The 19,553-nt window shown below is 36.7% G+C and overlaps 1 protein-coding gene across 5 annotated transcripts in view; it reads left to right on the top strand.

Annotated features, from left to right (window-relative positions):
* Window positions 1-19,553, top strand: part of LOC116163770 — a 93,218-nt gene that overhangs the window by 15,040 nt on the left and 58,625 nt on the right. Inside the window, exons 1-2 of one of the 5 annotated variants that reach the window (XM_031477878.1) lie at window positions 1,844-2,065; window positions 2,895-3,092. The exons of 2 other annotated variants lie outside the window; for them this stretch is intronic. In XM_031477878.1, the coding sequence (XP_031333738.1) occupies window positions 2,975-3,092 (118 nt within the window). In that variant the 5' untranslated portion in view covers window positions 1,844-2,065; window positions 2,895-2,974. Of the gene's footprint in view, window positions 1-1,843; window positions 2,066-2,894; window positions 3,093-10,752; window positions 10,882-19,553 lie in introns of those variants that run through there. 2 more of the 5 variants (XM_031477879.1, XM_031477883.1) reach the window with 2 other exon arrangements.

The following is a 19,553-nucleotide window of genomic DNA, read 5'->3' as shown; positions in this document are numbered from 1 at the left end:
ATTTCGGCAACAAATTAGATGCAATTATGACATAATTTCATTTATTGTGACAAGATGAATTTGCACCGATGTGGGATAACAAAAAACGTTGTGAGGAAGCATAAACCCAAACAAATTAGTGTGTAGCATAACTAAGACTTTCTTATACCGCATTGATGTAATGTAATGAAGCATGCAGCTGACGATTATCTTCCCATGTTACATAATTACAATTACAAAGGATATAGGGATTACAATGTTATATGGTGAAATGGGGGACCCGAACATGCTCGCTATAAGTATAACTGTTCCAGTGTTCTAGGAAATCTGCACAATTCTGGGGTTGGTATTTAAATTGTTTCGTCCCGTACCTACTCCTCTAGATTTGAAAGGAAATGCATTTACGATGGGAGAGTATATAATTCCCTGATTTCGGTAGATTTTTTGATTGAGGCTGCCATTGATTGAATATGATTTATGCGCACAACAATTTTTCCCAAAATTGGGAAAATCTCTTTTAACATAAAATGACTAATCATATACAGCTTGAGTGCGATAAAAAAGGAGGCAAGAAAAGGTTATTGCCCCTGTGATGGAACATTTCCTGATATAAAGAAGACATCAAAAAGAAGGTTTCAAGACGATTTCATTTTAATTATTAAATCGTACCTAATATATTTCTTTACTTAAGCTTCAGCTGAATAACAGCCACCTTGGACCTAAATTAGGTAATTTAAAACAGGCTTGACAAAAGACATCGAAGGTAATAAAACGTTTCTACATAGAACACACGGTCGTTGCTATGTAGGAACGGCAGTTATACCTCCCTGTTCTCTATAAATGTACCCTAAGTGTTCATCAATTCCACCTTTTAAGCAAGCGAAGATAATTGCTCACTTCATTATTCTCCGCTTACCTAACGGCAGTGTATATTAAATGAAATCTTGATAATCCCCTCAAGACACAATTAACAACCCCATTTTTCGTGAATGTGTTTTACTTTTACCTATTTTTACATTCTTTCGTGATATAGAACTCTTTAATTGAAAAATAAACAGGAAAAGTATAATCGTGAAATGTGTAATCATCTCTAAGGCTAAAAAGTAACGTAAGTAACAAAAGCAAGTAGAAATACGTTTTCTTGGCACTCTTTCATGCGATATCTTTACCAATTTCGTTTGATAGTAATTAGTATGGTACACTACGAGTATAGGCATAGGAAGATTTTCCTATAGAAAATGTAACAGTAGGTAACACTTTTCCTAGAGACCCAGTTTCCCAAAAAAAAGTTTTCTATGGTAAAAAAGTTCGTCGTCAAATAGATTATTTGATCTGAGATGGTTAAATATGGCAAACAATACCATTCTCTAGTGTTACCATTACAATAGTCAATAGGTAGATAGAAATCTAGCTAAAATTACATGAAAGTATAAAACGGTCTGTCTTCAAGCGAATGTTTCCAAAAATGTTTACGTAAGTCTTATTCAAAGAGCTCCTTTATACATTTTCCATGCGAGCAAAACTCAAAAATTCTTCGTTCATTCTTTTCACGAAAGAGTAGTATCCTCTTTTTTTTCACCATAGTATTTAAATAATGATCTAATGAAATGACCACGTGGACTGCTAGCTAATAAAACAATTAAAATATCTCCCGCTTAGAGTTTGCCGTTCACGCAATTATTTTAAGATGAAGCTATTTTAAGCATGGTGTATGTGATCTCCGACATTATGCGTGTGTTCGCTAAATGCTACAGCGTATGTTCCCCTAGGAACGTACGTGAGACATTAGTATTTGTGCATCTCGTTAGCACCGTGTGCACAAATGTAACTCTTTCCCTCGCTTAGTAACCTCATGGTGTACTGCATCATAACCGCCATATTCAATTAGAGTTTATATTTGATGATTTTTAATTATTTAAATGTGAACGAGGCATTGGACATTCTTTATCAAGCAAGTATTTGTGTTTTGCAATAAACTGAGTGATTTTAAGTTATCATATCAATTGAGGAAATCGGCCACGTGTGTTGTGACTTAGTCATTGTTTTGGCGCGATGAACCGGTGGCGGCCATTTTGAAGTGCATATAGTAAGATTTACTATAGATACAAATAGCGTTCCTAAAAATATTTAAATGCAAATGTGTTACTGTTTCTCGTATAGTGTTTGTTTTCTTATTGTTATTATTGGTGAACTGCAGCACTCAGCAGATGTAAAAGTTGCATTTGCTCCATTTTTTTACATCTACGTCCCCATGACCATGAGGCAGTCGGGCTATTATGATCTCTTTGCTTAGTTTTAATCCATTTCGCTGCCGTATCAATTTTTAAAAATCGGTCCAGATAGTCTTTTTCAAGCTCTATCCTTATCGTTCACTGCCAGGTTATATTATAGTATAAAAAAAAGTTTTCAAATTTAATTAGGTACATAGTCTATTCGAAAACTTACACCTTTGTACCTACCCATTACCTACCTCAATTTTCCAAAAGTCTCCTACGGGTTGGAGTTTACCGTTTAGGTAACAATAAAATATTAAATTAGCGGGCCATTATATTTTAACGAACAAGATAACTACACTAACCCCTAACATAATTTTGGATGTTATTTTTAGAATTTAACAATAGGTCCTTTTATGTACTTATTAAACAAGGCTTTATAGTAGGTAGTGGTACATACATCTACGCGTGTTCTTGAGGTCTTCATATTCGTGAAACATATTTAGTTGTGTGAAATGTGGTTTATGCGGCTGGATGTTCTAACAAAACGTCATTTCCTGCTTAGCGATTATGATAGCGTTGATAACGTGGTGAACGATGACTTATTCACTATTGTCCGTCAAGTTTAATTAGTTTAAAAATTCGTAACACATTTGTATTTTTATATTCTTTTTAATTGTTTTTAAAAACGTTAACGGTAAGAACTCGTTTAAAAAAGAGTGAGTTGTAATCAAAATATATTGAAACAATGATACCCATACTATTCGTATACTCCTAAAGACATGCTGGTGGTATTACTGTGCTGCATGATGAAGATTGTGGAGTTCTCCACAGGGAAACCCGTGGCAAACCGAATTATAGTGAGAAACTACAGAAGGCGAAGGATGTCTAGAAAAAAAGGTAGGCTAGACTGAGTACATGCTTGGTTTTCTACGTGAAAGTTCTGTCCAACTAGCTCCATTTTGTCACAAAATTAAGATGTATGTATGTACGTACATTATAATCCCCTATTAACCTCATAGTGCAGCGGAGAGAGCCGCGAAATCGTTCAAAACATTTTTTCGGAGTAGAAAGAAATGGGACTCACACCATTTTCTTCAGAAATGTTTGAACTTTCAGAATCTCGCTTTACGACATTTTCCCGTGGTCCTGACAAAAGTTATAGGCCGCTAAAGTTGAACTTTACTCATTTTCGCGCGCGCGACTAGACCACCGAAAGGATTTATTTTCTCAGCAACTAAGCGATATACATCAATAATTCCTTTTGTAAAATGAAAGTACATTTACAGCAGAATCTAAAGCATTCATATTTACCTACCTTGTTATGCACAGTTTTTAGAAAAATGACCGTGAACTTCGTGTATCAGATGAACTTTGCGCACTTTGAACTCTCATAACTTTTTATTTAACGATATCGATTTCCAATATTCATAGCTCATTCGATGCTCCAAAGCATTGTGATTATTTTATTTTCTATAACATTACCGTGAATTTTTCATAATAAAAAAGTTACGGTCATTTAAGTAAAAACCTACCGACCTCGCCGAGTCGGGAGTCGCGAGTGAGACGGAGAGGGAATGATAATCAGCAGCGTTCGCTAAACAAGGAGCGATGCGTAAGAGGTTCTACTTTACTATGAAACTGCCTTACATTCATGCTAGAAAGAGACCAAACCCAAAGATAATAATCGAACGCCTGTTATTATTATTTTATTCCAACATGGAAGGATTAGCACTTCCTACAATTTGTTGAGTTATTACCTCGTTTATTGCATATCATTTCCGGAATCGAAGTCTGAAGACGTGCTTGGTATGTTTTAGGCGAGGTTTTAGGCGCATGTCTGCCTGTGAACACGATAACTGGCAAACGCGTGATCTGGTTCGGTTCAAACTTGGCACAGTTGACCTATAAGCCACATGTAACAAGCCCATTGAAAATGGGTCAAATGGATTGACCACGCAGTTTAAATATTTAAGTTGGTAATATCTACAAATATTGTACGCATGTAGATACATACTTAGTAGTAGACGAGGTAATGGAATAGGTACCTTTCTCGTTTTAGCAAAAAAGAGTTATACGTTATATAAAATTAACGTAAATTGAAGAATATCTATTAACATAGACGGGAGAAACGCAGACGAGTCCATAATAGTTCCAGGCCGGTTTGAATAATAGTACAAGGAATGAGGTTCTCATGACTTTTTTTAAATTTTTTCCATTTGCACCTACATATTATGCCTCACGCGATGCTACAGAAGTTTTTAAAAATGTATATATCCTCCCCTTAAACAATATTCTCGATTATATATGTTATTCTCAATAGCCGAAATAGGACAATGTCCGAAATGTATAATCATAACGCGTTGTGGGCACTGCTGTTTGCTCAGAATGCGATAAGTTTAGTTTTCCGACGAATGGGTAAAACAATTTAACCCTCGATTTAACCAAAACGCGTTCTGGGCATATTTATTCACCCACAATGCGAAGCCATATCTCATGTGCTCCTGTTTCGTGTTGTGGGTATCTTTGTTTGCACATTACTTTTACTTTTTCATTTAAAGGCTCTATATGCGAGGCTATATGGCTAACTCTAATTGCACTCAACGCGAAGTGAGCAAACGAACATACCCCCAGCCCCACACCCCGAAGCAAGAGCACATAGGTACTGGTTTCGGGTTGTGGTACCTGGTTAAATTTTTTTACCCATTCTTCGGAAACTAGACTCATATCGCATTGTGGGTAAACTGCACTGCTTAGAACGCGTAATTGGCATAAATGCCAGATTTCGGCTATTGAGAAGAACATAATAAATATACCAAAAACCCACAAAACGACATCGTATATTAATTTCGATTCACTGGCTACAGTCGGTGTCAGCCAGTTATATTACAATACACCTCGCAATACACTATAGCGACTACCTACTTCATAATTATATGCTACCAAATATGCACCAAAGCACAAGGCGAGATCTCTTGTTTCTATGTAGGTCCACAATTAGTCCACACAAAATGGCCAACATTATTTATTATTAATAGCAATGTTAATAGTATTCATAGCAAAATAAGTGCAGAGAAAATATAAGCTTATACTTATTTGAGTGACATTTTGTTTCTTTTTAAATATTGAGTAGGTAAGTAGCATACGAAGGCTGTAACCGAGGTTGTAATAAACTGGTCATGCGCTAATTTTTGGTTGTAGTTATGTAACATACAGGGTAAGTTTGTCTATAGCTACCCTCGCAGGTACTACATGGCCACAAATTCACCGGTACCCTCGCAGGTACGACATGACCACAAATTCACTGAAGTAATATGGAACGTAGTGGCTATAGGGTTTGTGAGTATTAATCCAAGGTGATCTCCGTTTGTTAACTCCAAAATATAAATTTTGTAACGTTATTGACATAACAGTGGACGAGGCCTCGGTCAAAAAACACCGTGGGAGCATTTTAAAATCTTTTGTAATTCTGCAAGTGTTCACAAAGTTTATTGACGAGCGAATTGAACATGTTATATTGAATTTATCTTTCTTACGTTTATACGAGAGTTTATACAGGTACCCGAGCAGGTACCATTCCATCAACCGTATAGAAGAAGGGGTGTGAAAAAACTCAATTGCATTTCAATCAATAACCAGATAATTTATACAATTAGGCCAAATACTCCATTCTAGCCATATCTTGTTTCTCTTGTTTAGTTCAGTCTTTAAACTGATAAGTCTGCTTATATGCTTATACATAATATAGTTAGCGAGATATTTAGTAGATAACGTTCAGCTTCTGCATAATCCGAAAGGTCTCTATCGTTCACGTCCAATTTCTGTCCGCTGCTGCAGTTAATTAAGCTTTGGCATTTTACAGTGCTTTTCTCTCCACAGTCTGTCATTGCGCGCGCCTTTAAAATTTTAAATACACGGCATTCTTCAGCAGATTTTCTGAAAATTGCGTTTTACAATGCCGAATCTATCTGCGAAGATGTCAAGTCGCTTCAGCATGAAAAAAGGAAAATATGTGCATAATTTCACAGGTAGGCAATTCGAAGAATCTGGTTTTTAAATTGTTAATTTCATTGTGCATGTTTGTTGCTAAATAGCGCAACGGAAAGTAATATCTACCTGGTAGGTACCTAATGGTTTAAAACTCGGTTTAAAATAAGCGAAATAATAGGAACTAAAATTAGGGATACCTGACGTCAACATAACATAAGGGATAAAGGAACTTCCAAGTTAAGCAGAAAATTAATCTGGGATTTCCTTGTGGATACCTTGACCAAAATTACACGGCATATAACCGTATAACCTTCATGCTCATATCTATGTATAATAATATTAAATACAAACGGTATTTTTACAACAAAAAGACATTACATTTATTTCTAGTATCAACTTTGAAACCGGCTTCTAATAGCGATTCCAGTTTTACATACTTTTTAACCGTATTTATTGTCACCTACTAGAAATTAGTACATAGGTAGGCACCGGTTTCATGCTCGTAAGATTAAGATTTAATTTAAATAAGTAATTTATAAGTTACTTACGACAAATGGTGACATATAATACATTTTGCTCGACATTTTGTATAACGTCTGGTGTCGTATTCCCAATTAAAAGGGAAATACAATATTCTGCCCACGTTGATGAAATAGAAATTGCAAACTTTCAACAACAGGACATTATTGCTATACGGTGTGAAAGATTCTGTGTGTGTCCGAACCTTTGACCCAATATGAGCCATGCCTATCTTATATTCGAAGTTGTGTGAAATAAATTCTCAGTGTTAGACTACTAGGATACAAAAAAAAACCAGATATGTTAAATGAAATAAGAGAGAACATTATTTCCAAAAGTGAAATATTTCTTTGTGTATAAATTTTATTGGAGATATGTTATAGACCGAGAGCCCGCGTAGAAAATACCTCGTCATAGGGTACAAAAGGTTTGATGTAACTAGGCAGTAGAATGTCAGCGTGTGATTCCAAAATCGCCCGTCTGCCGGCCTGCGGCGGTCAACTTAGCGTGGGGGGCGAATTTTGAAAACTGTTCCAAATCACATAATACCTCGTCACTGGTACACGTATGATTTTTTGCAATCTGATTCGGAAATGTGCACCAAATTCATAGTTGCAGCAGCAGACGATTTATCTGGGCAACTTTCCCGAGCAGACGCGTTTAAAAACATTCAAAAATTCTACCACATTTCCTTTGACGGTACCCCCTTCCGACGTCCAGTTCACCCGCAATTCGCGATGGAAGATTTGACTCCACCATCAGTGAGATCGTGTCGCGGGCTACCACATTCCCTTTGACGGTACCCCCTTCCGACGTCCCGTTCACCCGCAATTCGCGTTTGAAGATTTGACTCCACCATCAGGAAGATCGTGTCGGGGGCTACCACATTCCCTTTGACGGTACCCCCTTCCGACGTCCCGTTCACCCGCAATTCGCGTTTGAAGATTTGACTCCACCATCAGTGAGATCGTGTCGCGGGCTACCACATTCTCTTTTACGGTACCCACTTCCGACGTCCCGTTCACTCGCAATTCACTTCTATTGGCGACACGAGAAAGAGAGACAGCGATTCGAGATTTACGAAACGTTAAACCGCGTGAGTTCGCAACGGAAGGTAAAAGGCGCCAGAAGTTGACTACTTCTCGAAGACGCGCGCGCGCGCCTCGCAAAAGGTCGTTAATTTCGCCCCTATGACAAAAAACAAAATTCCGCCACGCAGGAGTTGTGCGCGTTTACAACATCTTTCCGACGACACCAATTTCAAAAGAATCGGACCAAAACTGTAGTAGAAGATAGGAAAAAACTGAAAAACCTTCACGTTAGTATACTACGCTCGAGGATGGCGCCCAGATGTCGCCAACCCCACATCATGTAGCCATGTCCCTAAGGTTGACAAATTTCACGGCCCTGTAGATACACGTACACCCATTGCCTTTCTACAAGAGTTCTTCTACGCGCCCACATTTGCTGCCAGCCAGCCAGCCATCCAGCCAACCAGCCAAATTGAGATTAAAAGCTACTTTTTACAAATAAATTTGAAAAAATGCGCTAAAAATAAACTACATCAGTATTTTAAGTTACACAGAACATCTTTTTCACACCACATACTTTTGAAACCACTCACGTCCTTTTTTCCCAAAAACCAACCATATTCAGTTTTCAGTCGATAGCTGATTCTGCTGATGTACTCGGTTTTATAGTCTGTCACCTTTCTTCCTCGCATTGCGTCAGTTGAAGATAGATAAATTGTGCTCTTTGCCATTGTTAGTAGGTAATTCGCAATATGATGCTTGGACATTCGCTGAGGAAGACCGCTGTATATTTGGTGTATGCCAATTCGAGTACCAGTAAGTCTGTACGCTAACGTTTTTACATAACTCCAAAGCTGTATTGTACGAGAGCAATTGAAAAAGATATGAAAACTGCTTCCAAGATTTTGACAAAACGGGCAAGTGCTATTTTCCCTGATACCTGCTTTTGTAAGAAATACTGCATCCGCCAATCTGTCTTTTGCCAATCCCCTTGCAATCTCACCGTCCTTACCCAATGTCATTTTATTAAAAGACATCATCTGCATAGGCACTCACCACAATGTTTATAGTGTTCGTGAAAGATATGCCTTTTAGGGATTGGCGGCACAGGGAAAGGAAGGGTTCAATGGCTAATGAATATAATGACCCAGAAAGGGGACATCCTTGGCATATATAGGTAGGTATAATAAGTAGGTACAGGGTATCCCAGGTAAAAAGCTACCGGACTTAACCCTCTTTTTGTGGATATTTTATTCTAAAAAGATAGCATATTAAATTCTATTTCCAAAAATATTACACTGAAGAAATTTAAAAAAATTCAAGGGATTCAAAAGATTGTTCAAAATTAAAAACTCTGATCGGCTGCTTTTGTGGTCCCTGGTGTGTCGGTGTACCTTTCAAAAACCATTAATTATTATATAAAATAGAGATCGCATAAATTTCAACATTAAGTCGAAGTTCTACGCAGTGGCGTACCGGAGCTAAATGGCGCCCAGGGCGTGTCGAAATTGCGCCCCCCCCCCTTCATTCACCATCTATCATCCAGATTTTATATCATTTTTAACAAGCGAAATATACTTAGTTTCTACTGTAAAATACATGATTTTTCGACTTCGGATTGACGTATTAAACACTATGAGTAATTAAAATGTATTCTATTTATGTTTGACCCATGTTTGTCTTTTTGATTGAAAATGACATAAGTATACTTTCTCTACATAAAAAACCATGCAAAAAACAAGCTATGAAGGATCGAATAATGGTATATTTAACATAAATTGAGATCTGCTTACAATTCCTTGTAAAAATCGGTTAATGAAAATAAACAAAAATAATTCAACGTACTTACATCGGCCTTCTTGGTCGCGACAATTTTCTAATTTGTCTAATTTTTATTTTACTAATAGTTTATTTAAAAATTTTTCACACAATTTTGATGTAAACTTTGCATTCAAGTTTATGCAAAGTTTATATTACAAACAGTCTTAGATTTACGCAGTTTTAGGCAAATTTTAGCAAAATTAAAATTTGCATCAGGTTGGTTATCAGATAATACGATTATTTCGAACCATCAGCCGTAATTTTGAGTTGTTTTGAATTTTTCGGAATTTTTTTATAAGAGTGCCAACACTCAACCGCAGGCTCTCTCATATTTTCCGCCCTCTCGAGTTTGGCGCCCCTCTGCGTTGGCGCCCAGGGCACGTGCCCTGTCTGCCCCACCTTAGATACGCCATTGGTTCTACGTACAAAGTTTCAAATCTAACAGATGTAAAGAATATCACGTTAGATTCATCCAAACTCCCGACACTCCCGAACGGTTCCGAATTTTCCAATTCTGTTTTAAGTATTTCGTTTATAACCACCCAAGGAAGAACTGATTAAATGTTCAGTGACACAGGAGCTCGTTTGCTATATTTGTTACAAGTTTATTTCACACGTGCATGCGCTGGGGTTGTTTTTATAAACAGATTAAAGTATTACTACCCACTCGTTGACCAACATGATGATCAGCGCATTTTTCTAATATTTGCATATTTTTGTATGTAAGTAACGTAGACAAATTGTGTTTGTCCAGAAATTTGATGCGTTTGTTGTAATAATGCTAAGCCACTAGAATTCCTAAACCATGTTTCCAATAGGTACTGCAGGCAAGAACATATATAAACTGTCAAGTAAGAATTTCAAATATTTGCTAAGTAATTTATGTGCATAAAAAATACACAAGCTTGCAGATTCTCGCGCTCGTTTAATAATATGTAATAAATTTGCCTTATCTCGTTGTGCCACATCCGCTGCCGCCATTCAATACTATCGGTATTCCATCCTACTCGCACCAACCCTTACGGAGGGATGAACTGTGACTCTCATCCTGACTGGAAAGTGTGAGAGAGGAGATCTGAGCGAGCACGTGCGCAGTTTTGTAGTAATGGAGACACCGTTTGGAATGAAGCGTTTTTACTTTTCAGTTTCAGTACTTTCAGTCAGTAGCGCGGCCGCCTCAGTTTTATTTGCGAGTTCGTTAGATAACGATGTACCTTCCGTGCGGATAATCCGATCTTGTGCCTTGGATGTTTAAAAATACTCTGTAGTTTGTGTGCGCTTTATTATAAGGATTATTTGACTAATAATGTAAAATTTAAAAAAAAATGGTAAATATTTTTATTAATTGCTTTAATGCACTGTGAGGGGGCTTTTCTAGATACCTACGAAATCAAATAATTTTATATTAAATAATTTACACCTGCCAATTGAAATCTTAAACTGTTCTCGTATTTAGAGCATGACTAACAAAGTAACGCTTTTTTGCCAATTTATTTAATGTGGTGGAGTCTTGATCTCTACGTTTCCTCAATTGATGTCAGGCATGACATGTGAGAAGGGCCGTTTTCGTGACTCACCATCCGTAATTTAATTTATTAGGTACATATTACATAAACGCCCCGATAAAACAACGGTACGGTAATAAACATCAATGAATAAGAACGCTCAGAATAATCTCGTACACCACGTGCATTTACCCTTAAGAAACACCATCGGCGAGTTTTGCCACTCCCTAAATGTTTGCCTGTTTACTTGGCAGATGCGTTTTTGCTAATCAATATTTAAGTGGACCATTTCCTGTATGCCAAATGGTACTTGTTAAGGTAATCAAGGGCATTGTGTTTTAAAATATAAACACTAACAGCCTTGATTTAACCTTGATGTGTGGTGCAATGCAATCGGATACCTGCATGTATCAGATGCGGCTAGCGGTGTTTGGTTACAACTTATTCGCAATGCCAAGGAAGTGCCATAATTTTAAAACTGGACGATTTAATAAACAAGGCAACAGAAGGTTACCTATTTGGTGGGCGAACTTGGCAGTTATTCCCCAATTCAATTACATATATGAGAAAAACTGGAGTGTAGGTCTAAACGAATTTTTGTTGTTGCATTGTTGTACTTCTTTTAGGAGCTTAATCGTTTTTACTATCTGACGGTCAGTGGACTCTTTTTATAAATCACCAGAGATATCAGTAACGGAATATACTAGTTTTGGGTTTGTGGTATTAGATGCGCACGATTTGTATTTTGATTAAAAAGATGTCAAAATCGATATTTGCATTAATTTCGTTGGGAAAACGTTCAAACTTTCATGAACTTTTGTTAACCACGTGTATTTTGACCAAACGATAGAATAAATAAGTTTAAAGCAAATGTTTCCATTTTTTTTGTGCACTGCCATTCGTACTCACTATCGGTTTCTAAAACGTAATGGCAACAAAAACAATTTGGTCGCAAATAATACGCCTTACATTTTCTTATACTATGTGACCAAATCACCAAATACTTAGACATCAACTATCTTTTACATGCCCACCAGTACGGTTTCCGTAAAGGAAAAAGCACTTCGGACGCGATCATCAACCTTACTACTAAAATTCTAAATAGTACGAGAAGAGACAGTACGCAGTCGTGTCTTTTGTAGACTTTTCTAAAGCATTCGATTGTGTAGTGCATAACATTATTATTAGAAAGCTGAGATTGATTTATAAATTTAGTGAAACAAGTGCAAAGTTAATCTCATCGTACTTAACAAACAGGTTGCAGTGCGTTCGTTTGAACAACGAGACATCTGAACAATTACAAATAACCAGTGGGGTCCCGCAAGGGTCATTTTTGGGGCCACTGCTATTTTTATTATATATATTAACGATTTACCGACCATACTTCCTAATACCGTGAGCTGTATACTGTATGCAGATGATGTAACGCTAATTTCAGCAGACCCTTCTTATCATGTGGCTTATGACAACGTGGTACACGGATTGTTAGCTATTAAAAATTGGTGTGCGGTAAATAAACTCGGATTCAATGAGAAAAAAACAATAACACTTCCTTTTACATTAAAACGTGACGTTAGTGACTGTAAAGTTCACGAAGTTTCTGGGGTGTATGCTGGACTCTCATTTAAACTTTCATGAACATTGCGAGTTCGTAAAGGCGAAGTGCAACAAGTCAATTTATGTTTTACGTAGATTGAGTCAAACGGTTTCCCAACAGGTAACAGTGTCCGCATACTATACCGATCTCTACTTTACCGACAGAAATGGCCGGGTATAAATTAGACAAGATGTCGCAAATACCGCCGTCAATTTTATTTAAAAATTTGTCAACTAATTTATTATAGTACATTCGATTTGATTGTGAATAAAATAGTATACGAACCTCGCGCGAAAGGTTATTTCTCTCAGAATAAAACAGTTAACATTCTTCGAGAAATAAGCTACTTCCGCGCTCAGTACGTAATATTAAATATACTATAAGTTTAACTTCTTATGACCATGCCTGTGATATATAATCTTTTTTTGTCTTGTCTCTTGTGTTATAGTTAGGAAAGTTAAGTTAAATGACAAGTGTAAATGCAGATACTGCGTAATGGCACACATTAAACATTATTATTATTATTATTTGCCATTTGCCATTAATATGTTCTCGGTTAGAGTTTGTGTGTACCTACTTAATCATTATTATATTATTGTTCATAAGGTTAAGTACGAGGTTGAGTATAACGGTGTAGTTTGTTTTTTGATTATAATTCATTATATTGTTAAAACGGGGTTGAAGTTTAAGAGGCCTTCCTCAAGAATCACTACTGAGTTCAATGTTAATTTATATACATGCGATTTGCATTTGCAGTTCGACTAGTGAGGTAATTCAGTAAAATATATTTATTTGGAGCACGTCGATAAAGGCGTTGAAGGAATCACCCTCGGCAACACTGAACTGAACAGTAGAAAAATGATTGAAATCGATTTTAGATAACAACTTTGAACTATTAGTAGAAAAATCAGCGCTTATGTTCTTTGCAAAGATGAACAACATAAAGCTCGGTTCAATCGTTTTTGAGCCGTCAAAACCTTCAAGGATCTCGAAAGATGCTATATAGCAAACCGTCCGGACCACATCAAATATATACACATGAAAGAAGCGAAACATCCTTAAATATTTTAACATTACACACTTACAAGAGAAAGTAGAAGTCCTAACAAGCGTACCGCTTTGAACCTATACTATATAAAAGTTCCACAAAATTTATTTTCGACTATGGAGATACTACTCGTAGAGTCGGTCATCTAAAACGTCTCGACATCTCCTTCTACCAAAGCCGTTCACGTTGAAGTTGAAATTACACGGCTGCAAATTCGCCGAACATTTCTTGCGTTAAAATCTGATCTGTAAAATCTATCGTGTCCAATGTTAGATCTAATTCTAACAGCTACATAATATTACATATTTTACCTTCGTTCACACCTCGGGTGACACTCAAGTAATGAATTTATTTGAGTATGTTACGAACATTTAATACGTTTCAAACCAATACAAGATTCGTCTAAAATTCGGATTCATGAATAATCTTGATTTAAAAGAAATAATCAAATGCACTCGTAATAAAATGCGTTAATCGGACACAAACAGTACCTTTTGTACTTGGGACGAGGGGTAAATCGCTAGGCAAAATCGTGTACACCAAACTTCATACTTCACGTATTTCACTAATACTTCATGGACTTCATCAGTACTTCACGGACTTCATCAATACTTCACGGACTTCACCAATACTTCATGGACTTCATCAATACTTCACCGAACTTCACGGACTTCACCGACACTTCATGTATTTAACCAAAAACTTCACGGACTTCACTGATACTTTATGAATTTCATTGATATTTTGCACTGGACAAAATCCCATCCTTTTGTCTAGAGTTCTTGCAAAGCACTCAAAGCAGTAAAAGATGTAGAATGTATTGATATAAATGATAATAGAGGCATAACAAAAACGAAACGGTAATATAAAGTAAAATAAAAACATACTTTGTTTATACATAGAGGTAAGTACATAGACGAGATTGAAATGAATCAATTTTTTTTAAGAAATTAAAAAAAAATTTGCTTTTGTTTGAGTTTTGCCCGTCTGTCGGACCCACTTCTGCGGTTTTGAACTACTTTTAGGGGAATGGTCCTAGAGTCCTGGAATTTTTTGCAATATGTAGCCTACACCTTGAAGGTGTGCCACACGGCAATCAAATTTCGCTGTCTTAAGGGAGGTGGCCTCCATCAATTATTTCCTGAGATGCTGTTTTTGAAAGTAAAAGTAAAACGTGCATTACTTTTACATACGGCAATCAATTGGCGCATGGCTTTAGTGGTGCAGTAAAAATTTTGAAAATGGGGAGGGGGGACGGGGGTAAACACCCGTTCCACCTTTCATGGTCTCATCGAAATAAATTGGTTTGCACAAACTATAACGTTACCGCGCGACTCTTTTTCAAGTTCAGTTCATGGCGCGGGGGGGGGGCGTATTTTATCTTTCATGATATTCTAATTAAAGGTCTCAACGAAAGGAATTAATTTCTACCAACCATAGTCCTCTTCTTCGATCCCTTGGGACATCTTAAAGAAATATATCCATTGAGCGAATATCTCGAAAACGGTTTGTCGGAGGAAAGTACTTTCAAAGGCAAAATCAATTGGGGGTGTCGGAGGATTTTGAATGCCCTCCCATCAATCATCTACTAAGAAAGTAAATATCGATAACATGCTACTACCTTCTAACCCAACCATTTACTAAGCTATTTCGGTTTAAAAAATGCCCCTTTATCTTTATCTGCACAGGAGTTGTGCACCATTTATACTTAAGATTTTATAAGCTTCAAATTTCTGTTATACCTACCGATGCAGTTATACTAAATGGTTCACCTCCTATTAATGTAATGGGTCCTGATAAAATATATCTTTTATTAACAGATTGGATATCTGGCTCTTTATACCATATAAAGGTGTCCAATTCTTCTTTTAAAAATTTCATTTCAACAAACAAACAAAATAAGCGGGAAAATATTGCTTGGGTCTTGTAAAAGGTATTGTAACATATTACCAGGCTGAACCCAATAAGCAACTCTTAATCCTTTTACAACAGGTTGCATTTTTAGGGGATTATTTTCAAGAATTATGCTAATGGTGTTGTTTGTGGGATAGTATTGACCTCGGGATTGACATTGTAGTCGTAAATAACTCAATGGCGTGGCCAGAAACTTGATTTGCAAGGGGCTGCAGATGTACTAAGTTGTGGAGGGTGCTGAAATTTTAAGGAAAACAAAAGCCGCTATCCACGTAACAAATTTTCCGTCTGTCGATTTTATTTATTTTGATATACCTAATGTACTTAAACTTCACTAACTTCACCAATACTTCATGGACTTCATCAGTACTTCACGCACTTGAACAATACTTCACGGACTTCACCAATATTTCATGGACTTCACCAAAACTTCATATGAACTTCACGGACTTCATCACACTTGTACACCATACTTCACCAGTGGTTCACCCCTCGACTTGGGAGATGAATATAGGAAATTGGCGGTCTGCTGCCTCTCTTGCACCGAAAAGCGTCAAGTCAAGACCCCGGAAAAGACATCCTCTAGGTAATTTTGTGACGATGTCGATACTTCCTTTCGAAGAGCGACCAGAGGGTGACGAACCATTTTTTGTTTTTGGTGACGCTGGCGAGCAAATCCGAAGGCAACTGCTTTCCGACGTCTTTCTGTTATATAGGTCTCATTGTAGTGAGATACGGACGTTAGCCCCATTACGAATAACGCGATGGTGCATACGAAACTAGCGATTTATTCCAGATTTCTAATGCATATAAGCGGCACTGATTTTAAATGACCATGACGTTACCACTGACACTGACCACTTAAAATACGAATGGTTAGCGTAATGAATAATAATTAAAAAGAATAAATACATCATGCAAATTCCCCTTGTAAAAAATATAAAAAAATGCAAATCACGCGACCCGTTACAATTCGCACCCGCAAAAATATTACCCAGAAGGTGTACAGTTGCATAATGACTTATGGTTTTGAGCAGTGGTGCACAAACTTAAACTGCTGACGGTTTATCTTGTTGTTAGACTCCGATCGATCGACTCTGAGAGGCTGCAAGTATGTGTGATGCAGGATCGTTGTCTACGTAGGTACTAGATAGGGCGTATCGTCGCGCAATTATAAGTTTATAGGGACGTTGCAGAATTTCATGGCCATGAATATCAGAATATACCGTACAGAGAAAGTAGGAACGACAGAATTTAGTTTTCCGTAAAATCCATTTTTTAATCAATGTAGGTGTAGGTTTGCTCTTCAAATCGCAAATATTTCTTGATATCGACTCGAGCACCCCTGATCGAGAGAATAGGTACAGTCCCGCTCGACAACTTCAATCCTGTGGGATGAAGTTTTAGTGGATAACATAGGATTTTTTCGTGTCTACCATTAATAAGGATACGAGCGCAAGCAAAAGAAATAGTACTTCATGTGGGGGCCTATAAGTGCCCTAAACGCCGAGCTAAACGCAGAGGTGACCCAACGCAGAGAATGAAGGGCCCTTTGAATAATATAAACAAGGCATGATTGAGTTTTATTCAGAAATCTACAGACAACCTACTACCGTACATTTATTATTTAAGTATCTGTGCCACTACTGTGCAGACTGGATATCTGCTGCGATTCAGTTAAGACAATTCATGTCCCGTTTTTGATGCTTTTGGTCATTTTCCAACATACAAAATGAAAGCCACGATATTAGATATTCGCGTTATTACAGGTATAAGTTATAAACGAGGTTTAAATAAACGATTTATCGAGAATATGTGATTCTGAACTAAACCCACGCAAACGAGCACGCAAAGCTATACGAAAATAGCGTAAAAGCCTCCGGTTTGTGCTCAAGTACATATAAGACCTCATGTGTGCATACTTTTTTGTATGCAAAAAAGCTACCGTACTAGCGGAATGCGCGATGGCTCAACCTGAGCGGCAGATTCAAATATATCCAATGGCGGCGTTACTAGTAGAAATTCTAGCTGAAAAACATGTATACGACGCTAAGTTACTATAGTAGACGGCTGCGTGCTAGTGCATCAACGCCTGTAACACATGTTATGGATTACTAACCGAAATGTATTTATTTGACCTTTAACCCCCGAATCCCAAAATCCAATCTCTTCTTCCTCAAGTCATGTACTCTCTGTGTAGGTACTAGAATGTCTGAGGAAATTTCGAGGGAAATACCCTCGGAAATACCACTGTTTCGAAAATCAAAACCATGTCAAACTAGATTGTAACCGAGATTGTAACTATAGTTCAATTCAGACCAATGTTCATTCGCGAAGAAAGAAAACGCATAAAATAATTTAGAAGAAAGTGATAAAGAAAAACATAGAATTGGGTATCTGTTTAACCGTGCAAGATAGCGTTCACATTTCCTTATGACGTTGGGCATCTAATGTGGGTTATTAACTTAAATACTAAAATGAAGTATTGTATGTAAAATGGAGGTAACACAATTGAACCACCGTTTCTAAAAGAAATGCGACGAATTGTAGTAGAATTTTGTTACATAAAGTAGGTAGGTATGCATGTAACAATAAGAACGCTGTAGGTATATGTTGTAATGTAACCATTAGCCTTCTTTTTGTTAGGGCAAGTGGCTTGTAAGTAAGTCATATGCACAATAAAGTTGTTATTACAAATCCACTTATAGATCACAGCGTAGCTTACGTACTACATTTCTTTGATAAATACTTTCAATTGATTTTACAAGGAGTAAAAACCAATGATCCAAAAAAAATCCCTATACCTATTCTCATATTAAGGTCTTTTCTAGTTAGTCATATCTTTATGTATGATATCTATACAATTATATGTGTTTGTCCAAAGAAATTGAAACTTGGCCAACAGCTCAACAGCTGATTTAAATCGCGATTGCAATAACTATGTAAATCATCTCAACACTGTTCTGAATATTACCACTTATCTGCTTATAATTCGCCACATGCATTTTCAAAATAATTCCTCAAATTACATGCCATTTCCTCATATGTACCTAGCTATACTTACTTCTCCAGATTTTCCACAACATAATAAAGATTCTTTAATTTGAATGGGATATTACCTCTGCTAATTACCAAACAGTACTAATACCAATAGTACCCATTTGACCATCATAATACATCGTCGAATAGTAATATAAGTAGCTAGAATGAAAGAAATGTGAGCGTTTAATATCGCGTTCAATGACGAAAAAAGATCGAATGATAATATACATACCTATGTAGTTCTAGTTTTCATTTTCACTGACATAAATAGAAAGTGAAATATATTTATTATGTACTATTTTGAGCACCATATGAGGCAGATGATTATGTTAAGGTAATTGTGTCAGGCAATACTACTTTTTGCCATTTTCTCACATAGTCGACGTAATATCTTTCTCACCTAAATATTGGACGTGAAGTTTCGGACATAAATTATTGTTCTTCTAAAATTGTACAAACAAAAGTCGAACAATATTTCAGCTTTAAATGAGATATCATTGAAAGAGAATTACATGTAAAAATGTGTACAGTTGGCACATTCACAAAAAGAAAATGTCTAGGTAGTCAATTTATTGTAATTGTTGCAAGCTCGGTTGCATGCCATTTAAAAACACCTTCAATAAAACGGCCGCGTGTCAACATTATACGTATCGCATTGATTGATAGTACACTACCTACCAGCTTTGAGCTTAATTTTTAAACTTTCTAACTACGGTTTCTGTAATCTTCGATTTGTGTCTGTCATCTAACTCTCTGCATTTTTGCAGACACCAAATTACAATTTTCGAGCCAATTATAACTTGTAAGAATTTTTAACACATTTCACTCACTCATTTAACGTGAATAGAACATTAAGTTAATTTTGGTCCACCGTAGTTATAGACTCGCGGCTCA

Source organism: Photinus pyralis, unplaced genomic scaffold, assembly GCF_008802855.1.
Source record: "Photinus pyralis isolate 1611_PpyrPB1 unplaced genomic scaffold, Ppyr1.3 Ppyr1.4_LG2, whole genome shotgun sequence".
NCBI classification, from domain to species: domain Eukaryota; kingdom Metazoa; phylum Arthropoda; class Insecta; order Coleoptera; family Lampyridae; genus Photinus; species Photinus pyralis.
Note: the sequence above shows the minus strand (reverse complement) of the source record. Positions and strands in the feature narration are given on the sequence as shown.